The sequence below is a fragment of the Heptranchias perlo genome, chromosome 15 (assembly GCF_035084215.1).
Source record: "Heptranchias perlo isolate sHepPer1 chromosome 15, sHepPer1.hap1, whole genome shotgun sequence".
In the NCBI taxonomy this organism is placed as follows: domain Eukaryota; kingdom Metazoa; phylum Chordata; class Chondrichthyes; order Hexanchiformes; family Hexanchidae; genus Heptranchias; species Heptranchias perlo.
In genome coordinates this window covers 48013439-48039473 of record NC_090339.1, presented here as the reverse complement: position 1 = coordinate 48039473, position 26035 = coordinate 48013439, and the positions used below count along the sequence as shown (strand labels likewise).

Here is a 26035-nt window from a genome sequence, read left to right as displayed (position 1 = left end):
GGTTCTTGACCCTTCTGCCAATGGGAACAGTTTCTTTCTATCTACTCTGTCTAGACCCTTCATGATTTTGAATACCTCTATCAAATCTCCTCTCAACCTTCTCTGTTCCAAGGAGAGCTTCTCCAGTCTATCCACATAACTAAAGTTCCTCATCCCTGGAATCATTCTAGTAAATCTCTTTTGCACTCTCTCTCTAAAATTAAAGCTCATTGAATTGAAGGCAAACTATTTACCTGGTTAGGGGATTGGTTAGGTGGTAGAAGACAGAGTGTAGGGATAATGGGTATGTACTCAAATTGGAAGGAAGTGACTGGTGGTGTCCCATAAGGATCTGTGCTGGGGCCTATATTTAGTATTGACTTAGATAATACAATAGAGAGCCATATATCCAAGTTTGCCGATGACACAAAGATTGGTGTCATAGTAAATAGTGTACATGGGGGCATAAAATTATCAAGAGACAGTGATAGATTAATTGAGTGGGCAAAACTGTGGCAGATGGATTTCAACGCTGGTAAGTGTGAGGTCATCCATTTTAGACCAAAAAAGGATATTTTTTAAATGGTAAAAAGCTCGGAACAGTAGAGATCCAAAGAGATTTAGGGGTCCATGTACACAGATCACTAAAATTAGTAGTCAGGTACAAAAAATAATCAAAAAGGCTAATGGAATGTTAGCTTTTATATTTAGAGGGCTAGAATATAAAGGGGAGGAAGTTTTGCTGCAGCTATACAAGCCCTGGTTAGACCACATCTGGAGTACTCTAGTTCTGGGCACTGCACATTAGAAAGGATATATTGGCCTTGGAAGGAATGCAGTGCAGATTCATCAGAATGTTACCAGGGCTCCAAGGGCTAAATTGAGAGATTACATAAATTAGGCTGGTATTCCCTGGAATACAGAAGGTTAAGGGGTGATTTCAATTGAGGTTTTTAGGATTTTGAAAGGAATTGATAGGGTAGATAGAGAGAAACTTTTTCTGCTGGTGGGGGAGTTTAGGAAAGGAGACGTAAAATCAGAACTAGGCCACTCATGAGAGAAGTTAGGAAACAATTCTTCACACAAAGGGTGGTAGAAGTGTGGAACTCTCTCCCACAAAAAGCAGTAGATGCTAGTTCAATTAGTAATTTTAAATCTGAGATAGATAGATTTTTGCTAGCCAAGGGTATTAAAGGATATGGAGCAAAGATGGGTGGGTAGAGTTAGGATACAGATCAGCCATGATCTCATTAAATGGCAGAACAGGCTCGAGGGGCTGAATGGCCTACTCCTGTTCCTATGTGTGCACGCTGAGTGGGAATTGTGAAACAAACCACTTGACATTAATTAATAAAAAAGCTGCAAATACTGAATGCTGGAAATAAACAGGAGGTCTGATAGAAAAGATAGGTTAACATTTCGGGCAAAGACCCTTTTGTCAAAACTGAGGGTCTCTTACCCAAAACAGCAGCCAATTTTTTTCGGATGCTGATGGAATTGCTGTGTTTTTTTAAATCTTCTGTTTTTATTCCATGTTAAAGTGCTTGTGTCTTCCTTTGCCTTCCTGTTATGTCTTCTTGCTAGCTACAATCTATCTGATACCAACCATTAAGAAAATCGAACAAATAACATAAGATGAAGGAAAGAGTCATAATGTACCTAAAAGCACAAGCCTTTTTTATTATTCATTCTCTTTAATCATCTCTGGTGCAGCAAGCCAAAAAAATTAATATGGAAGATGAAACTTAACACCATCTCTAAGTCTTATACCAATTGGTCTCTGATTATCGAGTTGAGAGGTATGCACCCAGGGCTATTGGGTTCTGACATTTCAACAGCCTGATATCCACTTCTTATCCATTTATCAGCTAAATGGGCCTGTTCTTAGTGGGGCTTTCAAGGACTCGCAGGATTATGACTCACAAATATAATCTGTCACTAAGACAGATAACCGTTGGAATATGTCGCTCATAAGAGTGAAATTTGATGAACCACAGTCTGTCACAGAGCTTAACTCTGGGTTGTATTTCAGTGCAGTACTAGCTGTTGCATTGCCCGAACATGTTGACGTCAATTAGAATTTATCAACTCCACCCCCACCCCGCCCCCACTCCTGAGCAGTAGTGGCAGAGCCGAGTGTAAGAGGTTTTTGCAAACATTTGCGTTTTAACAAATGTTGAAATGGCAAATGTTGAAATACCAGCTTGAGCTGCAGCAGTTGAAATTTACTATGTTCCATTACCTGACGTTCTTCTTCCTGATGGTCTGGTTGTAGCTTTTACCTGTCACTGCTGCTTTGTTCTGTGATGTTACTGTACTGAGAGTGGGAATTCCTGGTCTTCTGATGAATCAGGACTATCTCCCTGCAGCACAAGCTGAACCTAGAACAAAACATCAATCGCACATAGGAGCTGCAGTCACCATCAATAGTGAGGAGCACTAAAGGAGGTATAGTGCTTCGGTGAATTGGAGGGAAGGATGAAGGGGAAGATTGCGGGGGTGCTGGACAAGGAAAGTGCCTCTATGAAGTGAGAGTGGTAATTGAAAGGGGATATTGCCTCTGTACTGGAAGGTGGGTTTGGGAAGGGAGAGGGAGATTGTCTCTCTGAACTGGATGGGCTGTTGGACAGTTAAAATGCTACTTTGATTTGGGAGATAGAATTGGAGGGGGGGCTATCTCTGAACTGTGGAAAGAGTTGGAGGGTGAGTATGTCTCTGAGCTGGCGGAAGGGGGTGGAATTGGATGGGAAAGAGTATCTCAATGGACTGGAAGCAGCTGAATGGGGAGAGTGTCTCTGAGCTGAAGAAGTTGGAGGAGGAGAATGTTTTTGGGAATGGGAAGAGTTGGAGGAGGAAGAATGCCTTTGTTAACTTTGGGGGAGGGGGTTAGAGGGAACAAGTGTCTCTGAACTGTGGGTGAGTTGAAGGGGGAGAGTGCCTCTGTGAACTAAGGAGTAGTTGGAGAACATATATCTTTGATCTGCAGGAGGCAGGCAGTTGAGTGGGGCGAATACCACAGTGAGGGGAGGAGAGCGACTGTTGAAGGAGTTTCTGGGAAAGTAATAGTTTGGCTGGTCTGTTGAATATTGATAAAGCCTGGTATTACCTATTTTCTCAATATTGGGTTTTAGATTAAAATCCATCAATTATGAAGTTTAAAAATGTTTTTAGAATTAACCAAAATATATTATTTTAATGCAAAAATTCAAAAATGCTAAGCAAAAATCAAGCTATAGAAATGTGATTTTAAACTCTTGAAGTGAGAGAGGTTAAGTGTGTTTATTGTGTTTGAATACAGATTAAGTGAGTCTCTTTATCTGTGCGCCCATATTTACAGATCTCAGTTCTTACTTCTTTGCAATGGCATTAGGGAAAAAATTGCTTCTTTGTGTGTCTTACTGAATAAATAACTCCCAACTCCATCCTGTTCGGGTTTGTTTTCCATGTTAATTTTCAATATAATAATATCATATTTATGTCTGTGGTTGAAGGGTGGATTTCTTTGTGTATCTGTACTGCCCACTCGCCTGTCATTTTCCAGAATGAGATGCCCTCCTGCCTAATGCTGGTGGTAAATTTTCCCACAAGTGCAAAACTTATATATTTCTCCCCCATCTTCTCATAAACATGATGAGAAAAGGGGGGGAAAATATTTAAGTTTTGCACTGAAGTATAAATGTTGTCTTGTTGCTTTGACCAGGGGAAAATTCACTTCAGTCCGTCTAATATAATACAAAAAAAAACTGGTAAAATACTTGGGATACAGGAGTGATGTCTTCTTCCCTTCCCCCAATTTCCTTCCTTCTCTTCCAAAGGTGATGACTGTCGCTGGGCTATATGGTTTCACGGGTAGTTGGCCTAGTACCTCATCCAAGTGTCATTAAGAACATAAGAACATAAGAAATAGGAGCAGGAGTAGGCCAATCGGCCTCTTGAGCCTGCTCCGCCATTCAATAAGATCATGGCTGATCTGATCCTAACCTCAAATCTAAATTCATGTCCAATTTCCTGCCCGCTCCCCGTAACCCATAATTCCCTTTACTTCTAGGAAACTGTCTATTTCTGTTTTAAATTTATTTAATGATGTAGCTTCCTGGGGCAGCAAATTCCACAGACCTACTACCCTCTGAGTGAAGAAGTTTCTCCTCATCTCAGTTTTGAAAGAGCAGCCCCTTATTCTAAGATTATGCCCCCTAGTTCTAGTTTCACCCATCCTTGGGAACATCCTTACCGCATCCACCCGATTAAGCCCCTTCACAATCTTATATGTTTCAATAAGATCGCCTCTCATTCTTCTGAACTCCAATGAGTAGAGTCCAAATCCACTCAACCCCCCCATACCCGGGATTAACCGAGTGAACCTTCTTTGTACTGCCTTGAGAGCAAGTATGTCTTTTCTTAAGTATGGACACGAAAACTGTATGCAGTATTCCAGGTGCGGTCTCACCAATACCTTGTATAACTGCAGCAATACCTCCCTGTTTTTATACTCTATCCCCCTAGCAATAAACGGCAACATTCCGTTGGCCTTCTTGATCACCTGCTGCACCTGCATACTAACTTTTTGATTTTCTTGCACTAGGACCCCCAGATCCCTTTGTACTGCAGTACTTTCCAGTTTCTTGCCATTAAGATAATAACTTGCTCTCTGATTTTTCCTGCCAAAGTGCATAACCTCACATTTTCCAATATTGTATTGCATCTGCCAAATCTCCGCCCACTCACTCAGCCTGTCTATATCCCCCTGTAGGTTTTTTATGTCCTTCTCACTCTCTACTTTCCCTCCCATCTTTGTATCATCTGCAAACTTTGATATGTTACACTCGGTCCCCTCCTCCAAATCGTTAACATAGATTGTAAAGAGTTGGGGACCCAGCACCGACCCCTGCGGAACACCACTGGCTACTGGTTGCCAGTCCGAGAATGAACCATTTATCCCAACTCTCTGCTTCCTGTTAGATAACCAATCCTCCACCCATGCCAGAATATTACCCCCAATCCAGTGATTCTTTATCTTGAGCAATAACCTTGTCGAATGCCTTCTGGAAGTCTAAATACACTACGTCCACTGGTTCCCCTTTATCCACCCTGTACGTTATGTCCTCAAAGAACTCGAGCAAATTTGTCAGACATGACTTCCCCTTCATAAAGCCATACTGACTTTGTCCTATTAAATTATGTTTATCCAAATGTTCCGCTACTGTCTCCTTAATAATAGACTCCAAAATTTTACCCACCATTCTTGTGTGAGTCCAGACAGTGAGTGTTGGCACGGCTATTTGATTGTGGGGAGTGTGCTAAACTAATGATAATCAATCTTTTTATACAGCAAATCTTTTTTCTCTTTTGAAATTCAACTACCGGAGTTAGATAACTTAACTAATACTGTGTGGATATTCCTGTTGGACTAAATTAAAAAGCAGAACCACAAAGGTGATAATCTCCGGATTATTACCTGAGCCACAAGCAAATTGGCACAGAGTAAATCAGATCAGAGAGATGAATGTGTGGCTCAAAGATTGGTGTGGGAGAAGTGAGTTTCGATTCACGGGGCACTGGCACCAGTACTGGGGAAAGAGGGAGCTGTTTTGTTGGGACGGGCTTCACCTGAACCATGCTGGGACCAGTGTTCTGGCAAACCGAATAACTAGGGCGGTAGGGAAGGCTTTAATCTAAGCAGTTAGCGGGGGGGCGGGGGGGAGGGCTCAGGTAGGGCGAAGTTTAAATTGATAGAGAAAAGACAAGGAAGTAGTACAGGAAAGTGATGGGGGTAATGATAAACAGAGTGTGTCAGGAAGGGACTGAGTACAAACATAAGAGTGCACTAGCAAATGAGGCCGGGGTAGGAAAGAATGGTAAAAAGACAAAATTAAAGGTTCTTTATCTGAGTGCGCGCAGCTTTTGTAATAAGAAAGTAGAATTGATGGCACAAATAGAAATAAATGGGTATGATCTCGTGGCCATTACAGAGATATGGCTGCAATGTGATCCAGGTTGGGAGCTAAATATTCAGGGTTATTTAACATTCCGTAAGGATAGGAAAAAAGGTAAAAGTGATGGGGTAGCTCTGTTAATAAAGGATGAAATTGGTACAATAGTGAGATGATTTTGGCTCATAAGATCAAGATGTCGAATCAATTTGGGTAGAGGTAAGAAATAGCAAGGGAAAGAAATCACTGGTGGGAGTAGTATATAGGCCCCCTAACAGTAACCACACTGTAGGGCAAAATATTAATCAGGAAATAAGGGGGGCTTGTAAAAAAGGTAATGCAATAATCATGGGCGATTTTAACTTTCACATAGATTGGACAAATCAAATTGGCAAAAATAGCCCTGAGGGAGGAGTTCATAGAGTGTATTAGGGACTGTTTCTTAGACCAATGCGTCGGGGAACCAACCAGGGAACAGGCCATTTTGGATCTGGTAATGGGTAATGAAACAGGATTAATTAATGATCTCAAAGTAAAGGATCCCTTGGGAAGCAGTGATCATAACATGATAGAATTTCGCATCCAGTTTGAGAGCGAGGATCTTGGGTCTGAAGCTACTGTATTAAACTTAAATAAGGGAAATTATAAAGGAATGAGGGTGGAATTGGCTAAAGTGGACTGGGTAAACAGATTAGATGGTATGATGGTGGATAAGCAGTGGCAAACATTTAAAAAGATATTTTATGACTCGCAAAAAAAAAAATATCTCTGAGGAGGAAAGACTCCACAAAAAGGGTGAACCAACCATTGCTAACTAAGGAAGTCAAGGATGGTATCAGGTCAAAAGAAAAAGCATACAACATGGCAAAGATTACTGGTAAGCCTGAAGATTGGGAAAACTTTAAAAACCAGCAAAGGATGACGAAAAGAATAATAAAGGAGAAAATAAATTGAGAGTAAACTAGCAAGAAATATAAAAACTGACAGTAAAAGCTTCTACAAGTATATAAAAAGGAAGGTAGCCAAAGTAAACATTGGTCCCTTTAGAGGATGAGGCTGGGGAAATAATAATGGAAAACGAGGAAATGGCAGAGGAATTGGACAGATATTTTGTATGTCTTCACAGTAGAAGACACTAATAGTACCAATAATAGTAGAAAATCAAGGGGCAAAGGGGAGGGAGGAACTAAAAGCAGTCACTATTACTAGAGAAAAAGTACTAGGTAAACTAATGGGTCTAAAGGCTGACAAGTCCCCTGGACCTGATGGCTTGCATCCGAGGGTCTTAAAGGAAGTGGCTACAGAGATAGTGGATGCATTGGTTGTAATCTTCCAGAATTCACTAGATTCTGGGAAGGTCCCAGCAGATTGGAAAACCGCAAACGTAACACCCCTATTCAAGAAGGGAGTGAGACAGAAAGCAGGTAACTATAGACCAGTTAGCCTAACACCTGTCATTGGGAAAATGCTAGAATCCATCATTAAGGAAGTAGTAGCAGGACATTTGGAGACTCAATACAATCAAGGAGAGTCCACATGGTTTTATGAAGGGGAAATCATGTCTGACAAATTTATTAGAGTTCTTTGAGGAACTAACGGGCAGGATGGATAAAGGGGAACCAATGGATGCAGTATATTTGGATTTCCAAAAGGCATTCGATAAGGTGCCACATAAGATTACTGCACAAGATAAGAGCTCATGATGTTGGGGGTAATATACTGGCATGGATAGAGGATTGGCTAACTAACAGAAAGCATAGAGTCGGGATAAAAGGGTCATTTTCAAAATGGCAATCTGTAACTAGTGGGGTGCCACAGGGCTCAGTGTTGGGGCCTCAACTATTTACAATATATATCAATGACTTGGATGAAGGAACAGTGTGTCTTGTGGCCAAATTTGCTGATGATACAAAGATAGGTGGAAAAGCAAGTTGCGATGAGGACACAAAGTGTCTGCAAAAGAATATTGACAGGTTAAGTGAATGGGCAAAAATTTGGCAGATGGAATATAATGTGGGAAAAAGTGAAGTCATCCACTTTGGGAGGAAAAATAAAAAAGCAAAATATTATTTGAATGGAGAAATACTACAAAATGCTGTGGTACAGAGGGATCTGGGTGTCCTCATTCATGAAACACAAAAAGTCAACATACAGGTGCAGCAGGTAATCCGGAAGGCAAACGGAATATTGACCTTTTACTTCCAGGGGGATGGAGTATAAAAGCAGGGAAGTCATGCTGCAACTGTACAGGGTGCTGGTGAGACCACAGCTGGAGTACTGCATACAGTTCTGGTGCCCTTATTTAAGGAAGGACATACTTGCATTGGAGGCAGTTCAGAGAAGGTTCACTAGGTTGATTCCAGGTATGGAAGGATTGTCTTATGAGGAAAGATTGAACAGGTTGAATCTGTACTCATTGGAGTTTTGAAGAATGAGAGGAGATCTTCTGGAAACATACAAGATTCTGAGGGGACTCGATAGGGTAGATTCTGAGAGGATGTTACCCCCTCATGGGGGAATCTAAAACTCGGGGGCATAGTCTCAGAATAAGGGGTCACCCGTTTAAGACGGAAATGAGGAGGAATTTCTTCTCCCAGAGGGTCGTGAATCTTTGGAATTCTTTACCCCAAAAAGCTGTGGAGGCTGAGTCATTGAATATATTCAAGGCTGAGTTAGACATCAGCAAGGGAGTCAAAAGATATGGGGAAAGGGTGGGAAGAGGAGTTGAGGTAAAAATCAGATCAGCCATGATCTCACTAAATGGCGGAGCAGGCTTGAGAGACTGAATAACCTACTCCTGCTCCTATCTCTTATGGTCTTATTGGATTGAACAACGTAGGATATGAGTTTATGTCTGAATAACTGCAGGTTGAGTTATAATTAGTCTGGTTGGGAGGCAGAAAAAAACTACTTGCAAGGCAATGCTTTTTGTCATGTAACTGTAAGCAGCTTATTACAAAGTAGCATGCTAGCAGAAGGTTGGAAGCAGGACATCGTCCATCCTTTCAACCAAGCAACAGTATAAGCCACGGTGGAGACCTGAAGATGCATTTCACTGTCTTGCTTGTTCAATTGGAGCCCATAGTCAGGATCTGAAACCAGACCATAATGCTATAATTTCACCATGGTAATACTATACTATACCTAGGTAAAAAGCTGACTCTGTGACTTGATTTTAAAATGTCCTATATTTCCCAGTTTTTTGAGGAGGTCACTAACACGGTTAATAAGGGAGTGTCTATGGATGTTATCTGTATGGATTTCCAGAAGGCATTTGATAAGATTCCGCACAAGAGATCATTAGCAAAAATGAAAGCACACGGAATTGGAGGCAACCTTGTTTATCAATTACTTCGATGAAGGAATGGAGAGTTGTATATTGAAGTTTGCAGATGACACTAAGTTGGGAGGTGCAGGAAGTTAAAAGGGACATAAACTGATTAAGTGAGTGAGCAAAACTGTGGCAAATAGTGTTAATTGTATCTGTGATTTATATCAATTAGTGTTAATTGTATTCAGGTGGTATGTATCAATTGGGGGTCTGTGATCCATATGAGAGCTTATCTAGGGTGTGGTGTGTGTGTGTCTGTAACGTGGAGCTCTGTGAATAAAGGCTTAGAAGCAACTCGAGACCAGGCTCTAGTATTCTATCCTTCACCACCTGCCTATCCAATATATAACAAATAGGAGTTCAATGAGAGGTCATCCACTTTGGATCCGAGAATGACAAGTCAGAGTATTTTCCAAATGGTGAGAATCTAGGAACTGTGGAGGAGCAAAGAGATTTGGGTGACCATGTACACAAATCATCAAAGCTAGTACACAGGTCCAAGAAGCAATCAGAAAAATTAATGGAAGTTGGCCTTTATTTCAAGGAGGCTGGAATACAAAAGGGAGGAAGTTATGCTTCAGTTGTACAGAGCCTTGGTAAGGTCTGATCTCGAGTACTACATTCAATTATGGGCGGCACACCTCAGGAAAGATATATCTGCCTTCCGACCAGACTTATATTGGCCTTGGAGGGGGTACATTGTGGATTCACCAGAATGATATCAGGGCTTAAAGGGTTAAATATGGGTACAGGTTGCATAAACTTGGCTTGTATTCTCTTGTTTAGAATATGGAGGGGTGATCTAATCCACTTGTTTAAAATGGTAAAAGGATTGGATCAGGTAGAAACTATTTCTTGTGACGAAATCCAGAACAAGGGGACATAATCTTAAAATCAGAGCGAAGCCATTCAGGAGTGAAATCAGGAAGCACTTCTTCACACAAAAGGAAGTGGAAATCGAGGAAGACCAAGATAGATAGATCTTTGCTAGGTAAGGGTATCAAGGGATATGGAACAATGCAGGTAAATAGACTTGAGGTACAGATCAGCCATTATCTAAATGAATGGCAGAACAGGCTAGAGGGGCTGAATGGCCTACTCCTGTTCATAAGTTAAGCTATGCACTCCATTATTTTGGAGATGCCAATCAATCCATCACCAATGCATTCTCCTGATCTTAGTTTCTGTACAATAGACAGGTAAAAGATAAAAAGTTGCTAACCTGCATGTGTGATAGTGAGGCCTCCACTTTTAGCTGACTAATACTAAAAAGGATGTATGGTCAGATCCCAGGAAACTAGGTAAGACTAGAATTCCCAAATGGAATGGTAGATGCCTATTTAATTAGCTTGTCTTTTGACAAAAGCATCAAATGTTTTTGTTTGAAGACAGTTTCCACTAATTACAACATCTGGTACCTTGGCTGCCACACTTGAGTATACACCGGAGAGCGGTTACGTTTGTACGCACCAGAAGTACTCCTTCAATAATTAGTGAGTGGTGCCTCAGAGCTGCTCTCCTGAAGTTTGAGTTTGTTTTTAACTCCAAGAAATTATAACAATTGTATCTTTTCCTAAATCTCAGCATTGCACTTGATAACTCCTGCACAAGGTGACTGGCGAATTGATTCTACAATCTTAACATATTAGTTTCACATATTTACATTTATCAGGAGGAGCAGGAGTGCTCGCCCCTCTCTTTTCTCCTCGCACCCCCACCCCCAGTCCCTCAAGTAAACCTTCTGCCATGATCTCTCCATCCCTGCAATCTGCTGACCTCTCCACCCCCCCCACGATTGGCCGACCCCTGTAACAGATTCAGACGTGACTCCAAATGGTAATCAGTGTCTCATTTATTAATAGTCAAATCAAACATGTAAAAGTACCCAATATTAGAAGTCAGTAATAATAGAGATTAAAACAATATTACCCTGTTAGATCTCTGGGCAGAGTTCGTAATTAAGTTGGTGGCATGGTGGTTTCGAGTTTTCTGATGGCAAGGTGTCCTTCTGACAGCTAGGTGGCCTTCACTTGATCCTCTGCCCTGAGCTTAGGAGACATTGGGTTTTTACGGCCCCAGGCCAGATCCTCACACCATATACGGATTTGCTATTCACAAGACCCGTATAGATTTACAAGGTTGTTTTTCACAGAACTCAAGGTGGTCAGCATGTTTACTCATCTAGCTGCCTCGCCGTTGTCCCATTCTTATTACTATCTTTGGATCATTGTTTCTCTTTCGATCACATAGCTGCCTTGCCTCACAAAGAGGGTGACAAGGTTCAGTCATTCGTCAAAGGTCAGTATTTTACAATTCAGCAAAATAAGCAGCACAGCCTGCAGAGCATGATGGTTAATAGCGTTAAGAAAATGATATCAATTTGTCCCTAATCCAAATATTCTTATAGATTCCCCACCTTGAATTTGAGAAAACCCTAAGGGTTTCGATCTCTCATCTATCCTTCAATAAGGCTGTCAGTGCTAAGTGGCCCTGCCTCCATCTAAAGTTCTTGATAGCACGCTTAAGTACACATAATGCTTTGGCAGCTAAAGTTTACAACCACTTGTAAGCTTTGTCTGGAGGGTAACGTTTACTTGCATTTTTGTAACATTGTGGGCCAAAACATGCACCAATATCTTAGCCCCAATTTAGTAATTCTGGTTGGTGTAAAGTGAAATGTTAACTGCCAAATTGGATATATTGGGGTAAATTTTAACACCATGAACGGGTGGGGGTTGGGGACGGTTGGGAAGGTAAAAAGTTAAACCTGAACCCAACCCGCCCACTTCCTGTTTAAACGGAGGCGGGTCGAGGGGCGGGCGACCAACCCACTCTCAGGAGACGGGTTGGAAAGTAAAGCCTTTCAAGGAGGCTGTGGACCTCCATTTTGACAGGTTTTTTATTTTTGACTCCTGGGGCAGGGATTCCCGGGCCTTCTGCTTCATGCCACGTAAGAGAAGGCGAGAAGACCTGACTCAGCAGGTCCGTGCCTTTATTGCACTGTTTATGGGCCCGGAGGAGCAGGAGTGCTTCCTCCATGCCTAACAAGCTCACCTGCTGCAATCCCACACGTGATTGGCCAAACACCCCCCCCCCCCCCCACAATCTCCGACCCACCTCCCACAGTCTTTGCCATATCGGTGCCTGACTTACCATTGTCTAATCGCACTAGATAAACTAAAGAATTTGCTTTCTGTACAATCAAACACGATCCTTCCCATGTGGGTTTGCGAAAAAGGTTTCTTTGCACTTAAAAAACCTAACGCAGCATGTCACTGCAATTTGGCAGACAGAAGTATGGGTTAATGTTAATTACATCTTGCTTGTGAAAATGTTAGTGGGAGGATGATGGGGGGTGTGTCAGTCAGCACAATAGCAGTTCTCCGATTTGCAGTAACCAAATTAAAGAAACAGTGCTTTTAAATCCATACCATTCGTCTTTAATTTAAAATATAAAGCACAAAAATTCCCCTCAAATCTCCTATATTCTGGGGACATAATCTTAAAATGAAATGGACATACTGAACAACCATATTCATGCTTTCATGCACTTTAAAAATATTGATTAATGGATTATGAACTCCTGAAAATTCCAAATTTTACATGATAATCCCAAGTTGTACTCCTAGGGACTTATTCACATAATTTGCATTACTAACTGTTGTGGCTATCCACAGAAAACCAGTTTCATAATTTGATAAACAGAAGGACTGAATAACTAACACACACACACAAAAATGACTGGGACTACAAAGGGTGAACACTGCTTCAGTTTTGTGAAAAAGAAGCCTGCATGCTGCAGAGTGCAACACACTTAAACAGACACTACACTAAAAACTAAAGAAAAATCCAGTAGCTTGTAACTGTAGCAGAGACGGAATCTTCCCTTTTCACCTTTTTCCCCCTGTTTTAAATCAATCTAACCTTTATCTCTCATCTGAATTTTAAATCTCTGATGTTTCCTACTTAACTCAATTTTGTACTGATTTTAAAATCTCATGTGGGAAAGATCATTTATCAGGCTTGTATTGACACTCCTGTTTAAACATTTTTTCCATTAGTGGAAGGAAGGGGTATAGTGACGTAGAGTATGGATGAGAAGGGGGTAATGGGGACCCAGATTGAGAGTTCCAGTGACTTTCCTGGTTAACTTTCCAGAACTTCTGAAACTGGCACTCCCTTCTGGTTTCATATCCTATAACACACTTTGGAGTTGCTTAAGTGCACCTTTGACTTCTGCGACTTTCATTTCTACTTCCTCATCTAAGCCTTCACCATCTACTTTATTCTCATCATTGGCTCCTTGTGTCACTGTATTTTCTGGGGAGTGATAGTTCGCAGCCTTCTATGCCAGCTCTTCCCCGTCTACCTCGTCTCCATCACCACCGCCTTGGGTCATTATAAATATTATACTCTCTTAACTCTCAACTGTTGTTGGAGCTGTTGTATCTGTTTCTGACATTCAACATGGGACACTGTCTCCTTTTTTATCCTCTTGGATTATTACATCCAGCACACTTACAATGGCATGCAAATCATTATTCTGTTGCTTTAACCAAGAACACCTGACCTGGGTTTCCCGATTTATGTTCTCAATTTCTCTTTTACGTCTTCTTTGCTCAACTACTTCTGACTGGTAATATTCTACATCACATTCCAGGCTCTGAATTCTCCTACCACACTGGAATATTTTTTTTTGCTCTTCCCATTGATCTCATGCCTTTTTCAGGGCAACTTCTAAAACAGCTATCTTTGCCTGTGCTTCTGACTTCTCTCTTTCTAGTTTCTCATTACGCTCCCTCAACTGAGTACAACTTATTGTAGCAGCTAACAAACACACCTCTTTCCGCTGCTTATCTTTATAATCTTTTTATCTGTTACCTCCAACATCACTCTACTATAAGTGAGAAATGGCACTAAACTCGTGCATACTTCTACATAATTATCCTTGAGTCTATCTCCCTCTTGTAATATTTTCTGACTCTGTAGTCCCTGTATGGTCACAGTTTTAGCCTCCAATTGTGAACTTTCCAACATTGGAATGACATCAGTTAGACGTTCCTTCAATCTCTCTCTTCCATCTGACTGTTTCCTATTTTCTACTATTAATTGTTAATTGCTCTTAAGTGCACACAAGTTGGCCGTACACATAATGGTCCTTTTTTTTTACCAATTCTCACCTTCATCTTTTCAATTTGAACTTGATCCTCGACCCATTCTATGGCTGTCTCATAAGCCTCATCCTTCTCTACAATGTTGGAGATCAATTCTAAGGGTTCCTCGGATCACTTTTAGTTTCTTTTTCAGTTTCTTTTCTGACATTTCGTGGCCACTTGCCACGATCAATTATACTAAAGCTCACTTCCAGAATTTGAACAAATCGTGTCTTTTGTGATCAAATGAAGTCTGTCGATTTCCAAACATATATTACTTTTAGATGTCTAATTTTATGTCAACATGGAACATTGGTCACGTCCTGCCTTGGTCAACATTTGTAACAGATGTGACGCCAAATGGTAATCCAAGTCTCATTGATTTGACTATTAATAAATCATGTAAAAGTACCCAATATTAGAAGACTGTAATAATAAAGATTAAAACAATATTACCCTGTTTGAACTCTGGGTAGAGTTCGTAATTAAGTTGGCGGCATGGTGGTTTCGAGTTTTCTGACAGCTGGGTAAACTTCTGATGGCTAGGTGTCCTTCTGACAGCTGGGAGGACTTCTCTGGATCCTCTGCCCTGAGCTGAGGAGATATTGGGTTTTTATGGCTCCCCGTCTGGATCCTCTCACCATATACAGAGTTGTTATTCACAAGACCCGTATAAATTTACACGGTTGTTTTTCACAGAACTCAAAGTGGTCAGCTTGTTCACTCATCTAGCATGATGGTTAATAACGTTAAGAAAATGATGTCAAATTGTTTCTATTACCAATATTCTTATACCCCCTGCGATCAGCTGCTCTTCCTGCGACCCCTCCCCTCCACACTGCCGTGCCCCCCTCCCCCCACGATCAGCCTCCTCCCTACCCCCCAGTCCATTGCAAATACTCCAATTAGTGCGCCGAGCAACAACTGGCTGAACTAGCAGATAGGCTTGAGGTAATGGCAGTCCGTGTACTAGCAGGTTGATCATCTGGGTTTGAAGTGAGTAGCCATTCCTCCTTTGCCAGTGTGCAGAACACATGTCTGTTCTAGATGATGTGGGCTTGCCCTGTCATTGATTGGCTTCTTTTGTGTCAGGATCTTGATGGCTGAACACAGGCCAGGCATGAGCTTTAAGCCAAATATTCTGATTTAGTGTGTTGTATCCAACCCTTCATAGATTATTTTAGTTCACTTTTCAAACCTAGTTTGCAAAATATCTGAGAAAGCAGGGCATTGTATCTGATTAACCCCCATCATACATGTCATTAATTTTTTATGTGCAAGAAACATTTTGACGGCTGATTTGCCTCTCTCTCTGTCCCATTATTCTCACCCTGTGCCAGTCATTAGACAGGCACAGCCTGCCCAAAGTGGACAGTGCCTGTCAAAGCTTCAATGTACCCAATTCTGCTGTTGCAGGCCATTTGAGCACAGGTTGCTCCAAGGTAGGGCATAATACTGAAACCATGAGTGCAGAGGCAAGACTTGAGAGGCCTGCAGAAGTGGTCCTGAACACTGATGCTGGAGAGCAGCATCAAGAAGACCTTGAAGCTGAATGTCCCTCTGGTGCTGTAATGAGGAAAACTGTCCCTCGGATCTTTTGCCATGTGAGAGATTATGTGTGAGAGCCTGCATCTTGCTGCTCCAGAGCATAGCATGTGACTAATGGACAAACGTACAGTTTTTTTGTGTGGTGGTCTAAGGTCAATGAACTACTCCTATCCCTGATGACATTGGTGAGCCCATGCCATCCTATACCAATATTTTCAATTTTGTTGCGTAACAAACTTTTTGCCCATCAGTAATTTAAGCTGGGACTCTGAGATGCCTCTTGCAGTTCCTTTACAGGAACAGAAATTTAATGTACTAGGTACTCAATGGTAAACTGTTGAATATGAAACTTGCTGCATTATTAATGGAAACGGGAGAACTTGAATATGTTGGACTGAATGAATTGTAGGTCTTGTTTAAGAGGGCCGTAAATCCCATATTAACTGGTTTACAGTTAGGTATTATGCCACGAGTGGTATAAAATCTAATTAAATTCATTTGTATTCTATGCCATTACTATATCGATTGCATTTTAGTTTGGGCTATTATAAAATGCAAGGTGTTTTAAGTCTGTTACCTTAAATTCCCTGGATCTGTTAACATGGGCTATTTTTTTGAGATTTCAGCTCATACATGACACTGAACCAAACCTTAATATTAAAGATGAGAAAAGCAGATATGTTAATATATTAATCTTTTTGCAACAGAAACAAACACTTGATAAAACAATATTTAATGCAGCTTTAAACACTTCATTTCTCCTTTCTATTTTTGCCATCTTCCCCTTTTTTAATTTTATTAATTGTGAAACTGGGACCAACATTGTTCAAAATTAGCCTGCAATCACTAGGATAGCTTTTCCAACCAACTGAGGTACAGTACGTTGAATTTACCAGATCAATATTTTGAGTGCAACTTAAAGTACTCTGATTGTTTGAGATAAATTTTTTCAGTGACATCTGCTTGTGTGGGCTGCCAGCAAGTTGTCTTTGCAGCATTGTAAGGATACTGCTCATGCCTTTTAGGCAAGACTTGTTTCATTTCTCTACAGAAGCTTTGTCTGCCATCTTGAAAATCTCACAATGAGGGGATGACAGCTAGAAATCATGTGCGCGAACAGCTGCAGCATCCACACACTTTAATAATTTGTTAAGGCAATGATTTCAGTTTCTAGCTTCTAATTTTAGTGCTAAAGCATTTATTCATATTCTTGTAATAGTTAATCAGTGTAACTTGCTAATCTCCTTTTTCACTTCTTTCTTCAAGGGTAACCATTTTAAATTTTATTTATAGTTACAGCATTACTGAGTCACAGACCAAAACATTTAGACTAGTACTACAAGAGATGTTAAATTATTTTTACCATACTACTTTCAAAACGTTCACTGAGGCAGTTCTGGTGACTTAATGGAATAGAAAAAATAGGCCTATTCCCCATATCTAAACAAATTATGTAAACCACAATCATTGACTAACACACAATTATTTTGTTTATAACCCCACACTGCTGATCTATTCAGTTTTTTTTTGTTAAATAACATTTTAGTGCAGGTACAGGTGTGAGTGTTGGCCAGCAGTAGATTTCCATAACTGTAAGATTTAGTTCCAAAACTTTGTAGCATTAAGTATTAAACAATGATTCACCACATCTCACCTCATTTCCTTTTTTCAGGGCTGGTTTGAAAGCTTTAACAACTGTGGATTAATAAAGGAAAGCCAGCGCAGATGTTAAAGAAGCTGAGGTTGTTCTCCTTGGAGCAGAGAAGGTTAAGAGGAGATTTGATAGAAGTGCTCGAAATCATGAAGGGTTTAGATAAAGTAAATAAAGAGAAACTGTTGCCATTGGCGGAAGGGTCGAGAACCAGAGGACACAGATTTAAGGTGATTGGCAGAAGAGCCAAAGGCGACATGAGGAAAATCTTTTTTACGCAGCGAGTAGTTATGATCTGGAATGTGCTGCCTGAAAGGGTGGTGGAAGCAGATTCAATCATGGCTTTCAAAAGGAATTGGATAAATACTTAAAGGGAAATAATTTGCAGGGCTATGGGGGAATGGGGCTAACTGGATTGCTCTTAGAAAGAGCTGGCATGGGCCATATAGCCTCCTTCTGTGCTGTAACCATTCTATGATTCTATGAACTGTCAGAAGCCAAGGATTCATAACATCACCTTATAAAACATTTCTGCTCTCACAAGATGGCCCCAAGAGCTAGACTACCTAAAGGAAGGCCAGAAGTTTGAGCTCTGTGGCTGTCAGTCAAACTCCCTTCACAGCTGTCAAGGGTTGCAGATTTTTTTCTGTAGGGGATTACTGGAGCAATGGTGTGGGTTTCTAATGCTGTAGATTTTCAAAGAGGAAAGATGTAGGTAATTCCCATGAGATGTGCCAGCTCTTGGTTTTGCAAAAGGCATTGCTAAATCTATTTTTTAATAATTGGTTAGATCATGGCTATAGTGCAAGCTGAGGGCCCAGGACATGCCTTTTTTCACTCCCAATACTTTGGTTGAGTGAGTTCTATTCACTTTCTACTGAACACTGGATGGGTTAATGTCTGTTCAATGGCCTGGTGTTAATGTCTCGCCCATCTTGTTGTATGGTTGCCTAGCGACACCATTTGGAGGAGGCCAGGAAGGAGTTCCTTTTTCTGTTTGCTGTCTTTTCCTACATTATCACAGTGACTACACTTCAAAAGTACTTCATTGGCTGTAAAACGCTTTGGGTTGTCTTGAGGTGATGAAAGGCGTTATAGAAATGTAAGCTCTTTCTTTCTAGGAACCTCTGCTGGAAAGTGTCTGTTTGTACGTAGACTAGGACAAGATCGGGTTTGACTGTGATACTCCCAACAGCTCAATATCCTGCCAACACTGTGTTCAGGCTGACGTAAAATAAATAGAAGTAGAGAGCTGCTGGTGATATTGGGATCCATACCTCCTCCTTCAGGAGGACAAATGTAAGGAATCTTACAACACCAGGTTATAGTCCAACAGTTTTATTTCAAAATCACAAGCTGATTGTGATTTTCAAATAAAACTGTTGGACTATAACCTGGTGTTGTAAGATTCCTTACATTTGTCAACCCCAGTCCATCACCGGCATCTCCACTTCAGGAGGATAGGAGGGGTAAGGGGAGGGGGAATTGGAATGCAAAGCCTGTCTATAAAGTTGATCAAACTGTTATAAAAGCAAATAGCACGAAAGTGTGTAGATATTTAATAGTTAATTGTAACATATATAGTTGCTGCAAAGCAATGTAGAGTACACTCTCTAGGGTGTTCCAATTACAAAACCAACTGAATAATGTATATTACAATGACCGCAGGTGTACTGTGGCCCTGTTGTTCGACATTATGTATCTACAGGAGTATTCTAACCCACTAAAAGTAGTGTTTTTTTAAATTAAAACCCTGCTGACAGTATTACAATCCTGCTTCAGTTTTATAATTTTGCCAACCACTTTCTCATTCGATGTGGAGCTGTGTGAGTTCGTTAAGGGCCATTAAACAATGGGAAGACCCAAGCCATTGTCTTCGGCCCCTACCACAAACTCCATGCCCTCACCACCAGCTCCAGCCCCCTCTCAGGCTGACCCACATTGTTCACAACCATCAGCATCCTGTTTGGCCCTAGTTTAAGGCTTCTGAGTGATCATTACAGGCAGAGAGAACTGTTTTACTTTAGAAAATCACAGACTTCAAGGAGATTTGATTGAGGCCTTTAAAATAATGAAAGGATTAGACATCGTCCAATTGGAAAGGCTAGGCAAGCTGGATAGGTTAGGGAAGATGAGGGGGCATAAGCACAAGTTACAAAAGCAAAGAACTAGGTTACATGCTAAGAGTTAGTTTTTGCAGAGTGTCGTCGATGTGTGGAATACATAGATGTAAAATAAATAGAAGGATCTTAACCCTTTCATAAAATGTGCGTCAGGAATGCGAAATGCATGCATGCATGCATGCTTTGATTTTTATACAGTGCTGATATGTTATATTAAATCTCAGTCTTTGCGTAGCATCTCTCCACCTTTCCATTTAATAATCAGGTTGAGAACTGGTTAAGTGTAGTTAGTAATAGTAAACGGAGGCTGGATAAAAGGATGGCCCAGGACTCGAGTGTATAGAAGTCCTCTACTGCCTGAGCTGCTGGATTTTGGTCTTTTGTGTTGCTACACTGTTGATGATGATAACTAGTTTTATCACGGACCACTTGACGGTTCTTCAGCTGCCTACATTTTTAATGGATACATTCTATCATACTGTACACACAGCTGTCTTGTGTGAATAATGCTGTCTCATAACTGCAGTAAAGTATTTAGGCAGTTGTTTGGAGTGAAGAGTAGAATATGAACGATATTTTAAAAACTTTCTCTTTTGGGTTTTTTTTTAAAAAGAGAACTTCTCCCCCCCCCCCCGACCCCTTTTCGTCAAGAGTTGATTCCTTTGACCTGCTTGCATGTGGCCGAGAGGGCAAGTACACAGCCTGCTCCCAGGCCACCACTTAGGCCACTAGGAAGCCCAGGCAGGTAGTGGGCTAATTGAATTGTAAAAGCTGCGGCCCGATGATGTCATCAGCGCAGCAATGCTATTTTAACTACATCACGAGGGGAGATCCGACCGGGGGCAAACCTGGCTGGGGGCGGGGGGAGGGCAGCAGAGTGGCCAGAAGAAGATGAGGTCAATTTTATTTTTTAATCTGCAGGAGGATTATTGCCCCAATTCCCATTTCTGGCCTTTGACGTCATTCCCACCGGCTTTGACTGAAAGACCGATGTCAAATACTAAAATGAGGCTCGGCATTTAAAATCGGCTAGGCCACCCTCCCGTATCTTCTTCTAGACTCCCCACGCACTGATTCTGCCTCGAGTTTAAAATCGACTCCCTAGAATCTATTCCAGTAAGGCTTCTGTTTGTGTGCTTTCAAAAATGTATTGCTGGAAAAAAGTACAGTAAGTTTTAAAAAAAAATGTTAATTATTTTTTGCTTTTAATTACAGATCTTTCTCCTTGCATATCCTCCCTGCAGAATTGCTCTGATTGTTTTCAGGTAAGAAGGGCTCTATTTATGTATTTGTAGCCATGAGTAAAATTGTAGATGTGAAATGCGGCACAAGTGCCTATAGTGGACAAACATAGAATAACCAATTCAGAAGGCCAACAAAGGAAGAGTTAAGTCTACTTTAGATACTTTATTGTATAATTGCTGGTTATAGCCCATACTAATTACAGTCTCCAGACTCTCTACAGTTCTTGCTACCTCTCCGCTGGACTGCATTTCACTCCTCCAGGTCATCAGACTGGGCTTTGTAGAATCTGAATTGGCAACTTCCTATATTTATTCATAAACATAAACACAAGCATCACGTCAACCATGTATACTCAGAGAGCCCATAATTTAATTCAGTTCATCTTCTTCACCGCAAATAGTTATGCTCAGTATCACTGTTTTTAATTAGTGTATATTACATTTACTTTAATTACTCCTGAGGATATGTAGTTGTTGAAAAAACAATTATCTGATTAATCCATTCTCTCGTTCCCCTCTCCCTCTCTCATTTCCCTCTCCCGCTCTCTGCTCTGCCTCTTTCTTGGGTAAACTTTAAGGTATGATACTATAAATAATTGGTGCCATTCAAAACTTTTCCCCTGCAAAAAAACAACTGAAGGACTTATTACATGAGCTGTTACTGATTCTATATGACATTAGATGATTGTTGCTCAATCAGGGTTGTTAAACATCAACACTTTTTTATATTTAGTTGAGGGGGATTGGTCAGTGAAGTCTTATAAGGAGACTACGTGCCTCCATTTTAACAGCCTTTTTATTTTCAATTCCTGGGGGCTGGGATTCCTGGGCCTTCTGATTCTCGAGGAGGCGCAAAGGGCCAGATCATCAGGTAAGTGCCTTTTATTGCACTGCTTGTGGGCCAGGAGTTCAGGAGTGTATCTTCCAGCCCCAATAAGCTTACCTGCTGCATTCAGCTGATGGTCTCTTTCCCCCCCCCCCCCCCCCACCCAACAATTGATGTCTCCAACAGCCCCCCCCCCCCCCCCCCCACACCAATCGATGTCTCTGACCCCCCCGCCCCCAACATCCAGTCTGGCTGCCTGTCAGGCGGGTAACCTGCTGAAAATTTTTTAAAGACGTCCTGACATCAAACTGGTCAGGACGTCCCGGAAACACATACTTCCGGGTTTCCTGTCCAGAAACGCTCCCTGGCTCAGAGTAAAAATCCAGGTCCTTGTCTCTGAATGCACAACAGGATCGGTTCTTTTATTGCATACTTGAAAAATAAATTGATGAATTTTGTATTTGTCCTGAGAAATGGAATGTGTTCCAATTTCAGGCACCCAGTGTTAGCATCTAGCATGTTTGGGCCACGTATCTCTTTACAAGCTAGGTCAAATTTGTGGTGTCATTTGTTTTTTGCTTAAAGTTTTATGTTTGTTGCAAAATCCGAACGTGACTTTTTAACAAAGCATTTCTAAACTCCCTGAAGCTAACATGGAAAACAAATTTCTTTGTTCACGAGCAGAACAAAACAAAAGCAACAGGTTCAACCCAAAGGAGCAGAATTTAATTTGCTCTGGCTAAGAAATTGAAAATGGAATATTTAAGATGGACTATCTAATTTGCTTACACAGCCCGGAACACCTTGGTGCTTGTGCTAGCAGCAGGGACTGTGATTAATTTGATTAGGTACAATCTGAATACTTGATTGACACCGTAATTAAATAGACACAAGCATTCTAATTACTTTCAAGTCAGTGTGTCTGTGCCTCTGAAGAAAGTTGGGTTCCTTTGAGTCAAAATGTCAGAGTGCTTTTAATAGCCTGTGACCAAGTATGTTTTTAATGCAGCTGTTCTAAACCTTTTTTTAAACAAAATAAATACAACAGCAGTAATGTGAGGAGCCATGGCGGAGGTGAGAGGGGCCCTAAAGTGAGTGAATTCCCCTGCCCCCAACACGAATAAACATTCTGTTCATAGAGAGAAATAAGCAGTATTCTAAATAGGCAAATTACTGGTGTATATTCCTGCACTGTATGACATTTTGAGACCTTAAACAGGTTGTCAAAATCTGACCTGTACTGTATACTGTAATCTTTTATTCAAAATGTTATCAATTGTATTAATTAGTCAATTGGCCATTGTTTTTAAAAAAAACTGGAATGGCCATTATATTAGGAAATTCCAGCCTTGAAAAGGATTACATTACTGTTCAGCAACAAAAATGCTGGATTACCATAAAACCACCTAAGGAGCATTCGTGTTTCGATTTACAATTTATTTTCATTCCTTTTTTGTATTATGATGCTTGACTCAACCTCGACTTCCAGTACACTTTGCAGTAACTGAATGGATTTTCTTTCAACTTTAAAAATCCTTTTATACTACTGCCAGATTCAGGGAATCTCCTGTCTCCCTGAACGATATGACTTTTGTTTATATTCAGCTCATGCACTGTAACACTAATAAACATGAATATTTGAACATCAGGAATAGCTTCTTACTGTAATACCATAAATAAAGACCTAACATACACACTTTTACGAAAAGATAAATGCTTTTATCTATACTCGGCCTGTCATCCCTGTTTCTCCATGTTCTCTACTCCTTTTTTTACTTTAATTTTAGTTTACTCTTTAACTATTATTCTGTATTCTACCGATTCTAGGTTTAAAATCTTTTTTTTTCTGCCTCTCATCTCCCACTGTATTTTAAAAGGAGGCGTATCATTTTAAAAATTGCATAAGTGCAGTTATTTTTTTGCTGTCACAGTTGGTCTCGAATTTGCCTCCAATGTTTGTTTTGGGACCTCTTTTGTTTAATATCTTTGTAAACGATCTGGAGCTAGGAGTCACAAGCAAATTCCCAAATTTTGCAGATGATGCAAAGATAATGAAGGTGGTAGATTCCATAAGCTGAACAGGATAAGCTGCAGAAGGATTTGAATATTTTTGGAAATTGGGCAGACTGGTGACAGATGAAATTCAATGTAGAGAAATGCAAAGTGCTTCACATGGGGACAAAAAAAATCCAGGAAGGGACTATTACTTAAATGGAAAAAAAATAACGTGCATGGAAAATGAAAGATATCTGGAGGTCCTGATTGAAGCTATCATGACAATGCTCGGTGGCAGTGAGTAAAGCAAATCAGATGTTGAGATGAATTAAAAGGTAAATATTGAGCCGAAATAGTGAGGTAATTCTGCTTCTGTATAAATCATTGGTACGACTGCACTGAGAATACTGTGTACGGTTCTGGTCGCCACAGTACAAAAAAGATATAGCAGCTGTTGAAAGGGTAAGGACAACAACCAGAATGATTGAGGGGATGGAGACATTGGATTATGAGGAGCAGTGAGGAGGATAGTGATAGACTTCAAGACGATATAGACAGGCTGGTGAAATGGGCAGACACGTGGAGATGCAATTTAACGCAGAAAAATGCAGTGATACATTTTGGTAGGAAGAACAAGAAGAAGCAAAATAAACTAGAGGGCATAATTCTAAAATGGGTGCAGGAACCGAGAGATCTGGGGGGTATATGTGCACAAATTGTTGAAGGTGGCAGGGCAGGTTGAGAAAGCAGTTAAGAAAGCATACGGGATCCTGGGCTTTATAAATAAAGGCATAGAGTACAAAAGCAAGGAAGTCATGATGAGCCTTTTATAAAACACTGGTTTGGCCACAACTGGAGTATTGTGTTCAGTTCTGGGCACCGCACTTTAGGAAAGATTTGAAGACCTTAGAGAGGGTGCAGAAAAGATTTACTAGAATGATTCCAGGGATGAGGGACTTTAGTTACATGGATAGACTGAAGAAGCTGGGGTTGTTCTCCTTGGAACAGAGAAAATTGATAGGAGATTTGATAGAGGTATTTAAAATCATGAAGGGTCTAGACAGAATAGATAGAGAAACTGTTCCCATTGGCAGAAGGGTCAAGAACCAGAGGACATAGATTTAAAGTGATTGGCAAAAGAACCAAAGGTGACATGATGAAAAACATTTTTATACAGCGAGTGGTTAGGATCTGGAATGCACTGCCCGAGTGGGTGGTTGAGGCAGATTCAATCGTGGCTTTCAAAAGCGAACTGGAAAAGTACTTGAAAGGAAAAAAATTGCAGGGATACGGGGATAGGACGGGGGAGTGGGACTAGCTGGATTGCACTTGCATAGAGCCAGCACTGACTCGATGGGCCGAATGGCCTTCTTCCGTGCTGTAACCTTTCTATGATTATGTAAATTGGCCATGTTCTCACTGGATAAGAGATGAGTGAGAGGTTATATAATTGCTGTTTTAGGATTCTAAAGGGACTGGATAATGTATACCATGACAAGCTAGTTCACCTTTTCCAGAACAGGAGAACCAGAGGACACGGCCAGCGCTTGAAGGGGGTAAATTCCAAACTAATGTTCAGAAACAATATTTCAATGAGCGAGTGGTCAACCTATGGAACAGACTCCCTAGGGAGATGGTGGAAGCAGTTAGTATTTATTCATCAAATGCAAATTAGATAGCTTTCTTTCTGAAAATAACCTTTTGGATACAGTATATGATTAAGTTGAGACATGACATATGGTGCGTGTAACATGCTTGGGAGGAACAGGTGACTTTGGACCTATGGTTCCCAAAGCTCTCCACCACTGGGGTTTACCTCGTGTCATTTCTTGAGCTGTTGTGAACAATTGATAGAGATTGATTGCTATGATTAGCAATTATCATTGTTTCATGCGACTACCAGGACAGTAGAAGACAAACTCGATGGACCTTGGTCTTTTTTTGTCTAGCAATTCCTATGTTCCTAATGAAAGGGGAACAGATAGGGTGGATAGAGAGAAACTATTTCCGCTGGTTGGGGATTTTAGGAGTAGGGGGCACAGTCTAAAAATTAGAGCCAGACCTTTCAGGAGTGAGATTAGAAAACATTTCTACACGCAAAGGGTGGTAGAAGTTTGGAACTCTCTTCCGCAAATGGCAATTGATACTAGCTCAATTGCTAAATTTAAATCTGAGATGGATAGCTTTTTGGCAACCAAAGGTATTAAGGGATATGGGCCAAAGGCAGGTATTTGGAGCTAGGCCACAGATCAGCC

General features: G+C 40.8%; 1 protein-coding gene across 1 annotated transcript in view; it reads left to right on the top strand.

The window, feature by feature from the left end:
• LOC137333064 (transmembrane protein 164) overlaps window positions 1–26035 on the top strand; it is a 125530-nt gene that overhangs the window by 15549 nt on the left and 83946 nt on the right. The window contains exon 2 of the mRNA XM_067997165.1: window positions 20931–20980. Coding sequence (XP_067853266.1) covers window positions 20931–20980 — 50 coding nt within the window. The remainder of the gene's footprint in view (window positions 1–20930; window positions 20981–26035) is intronic.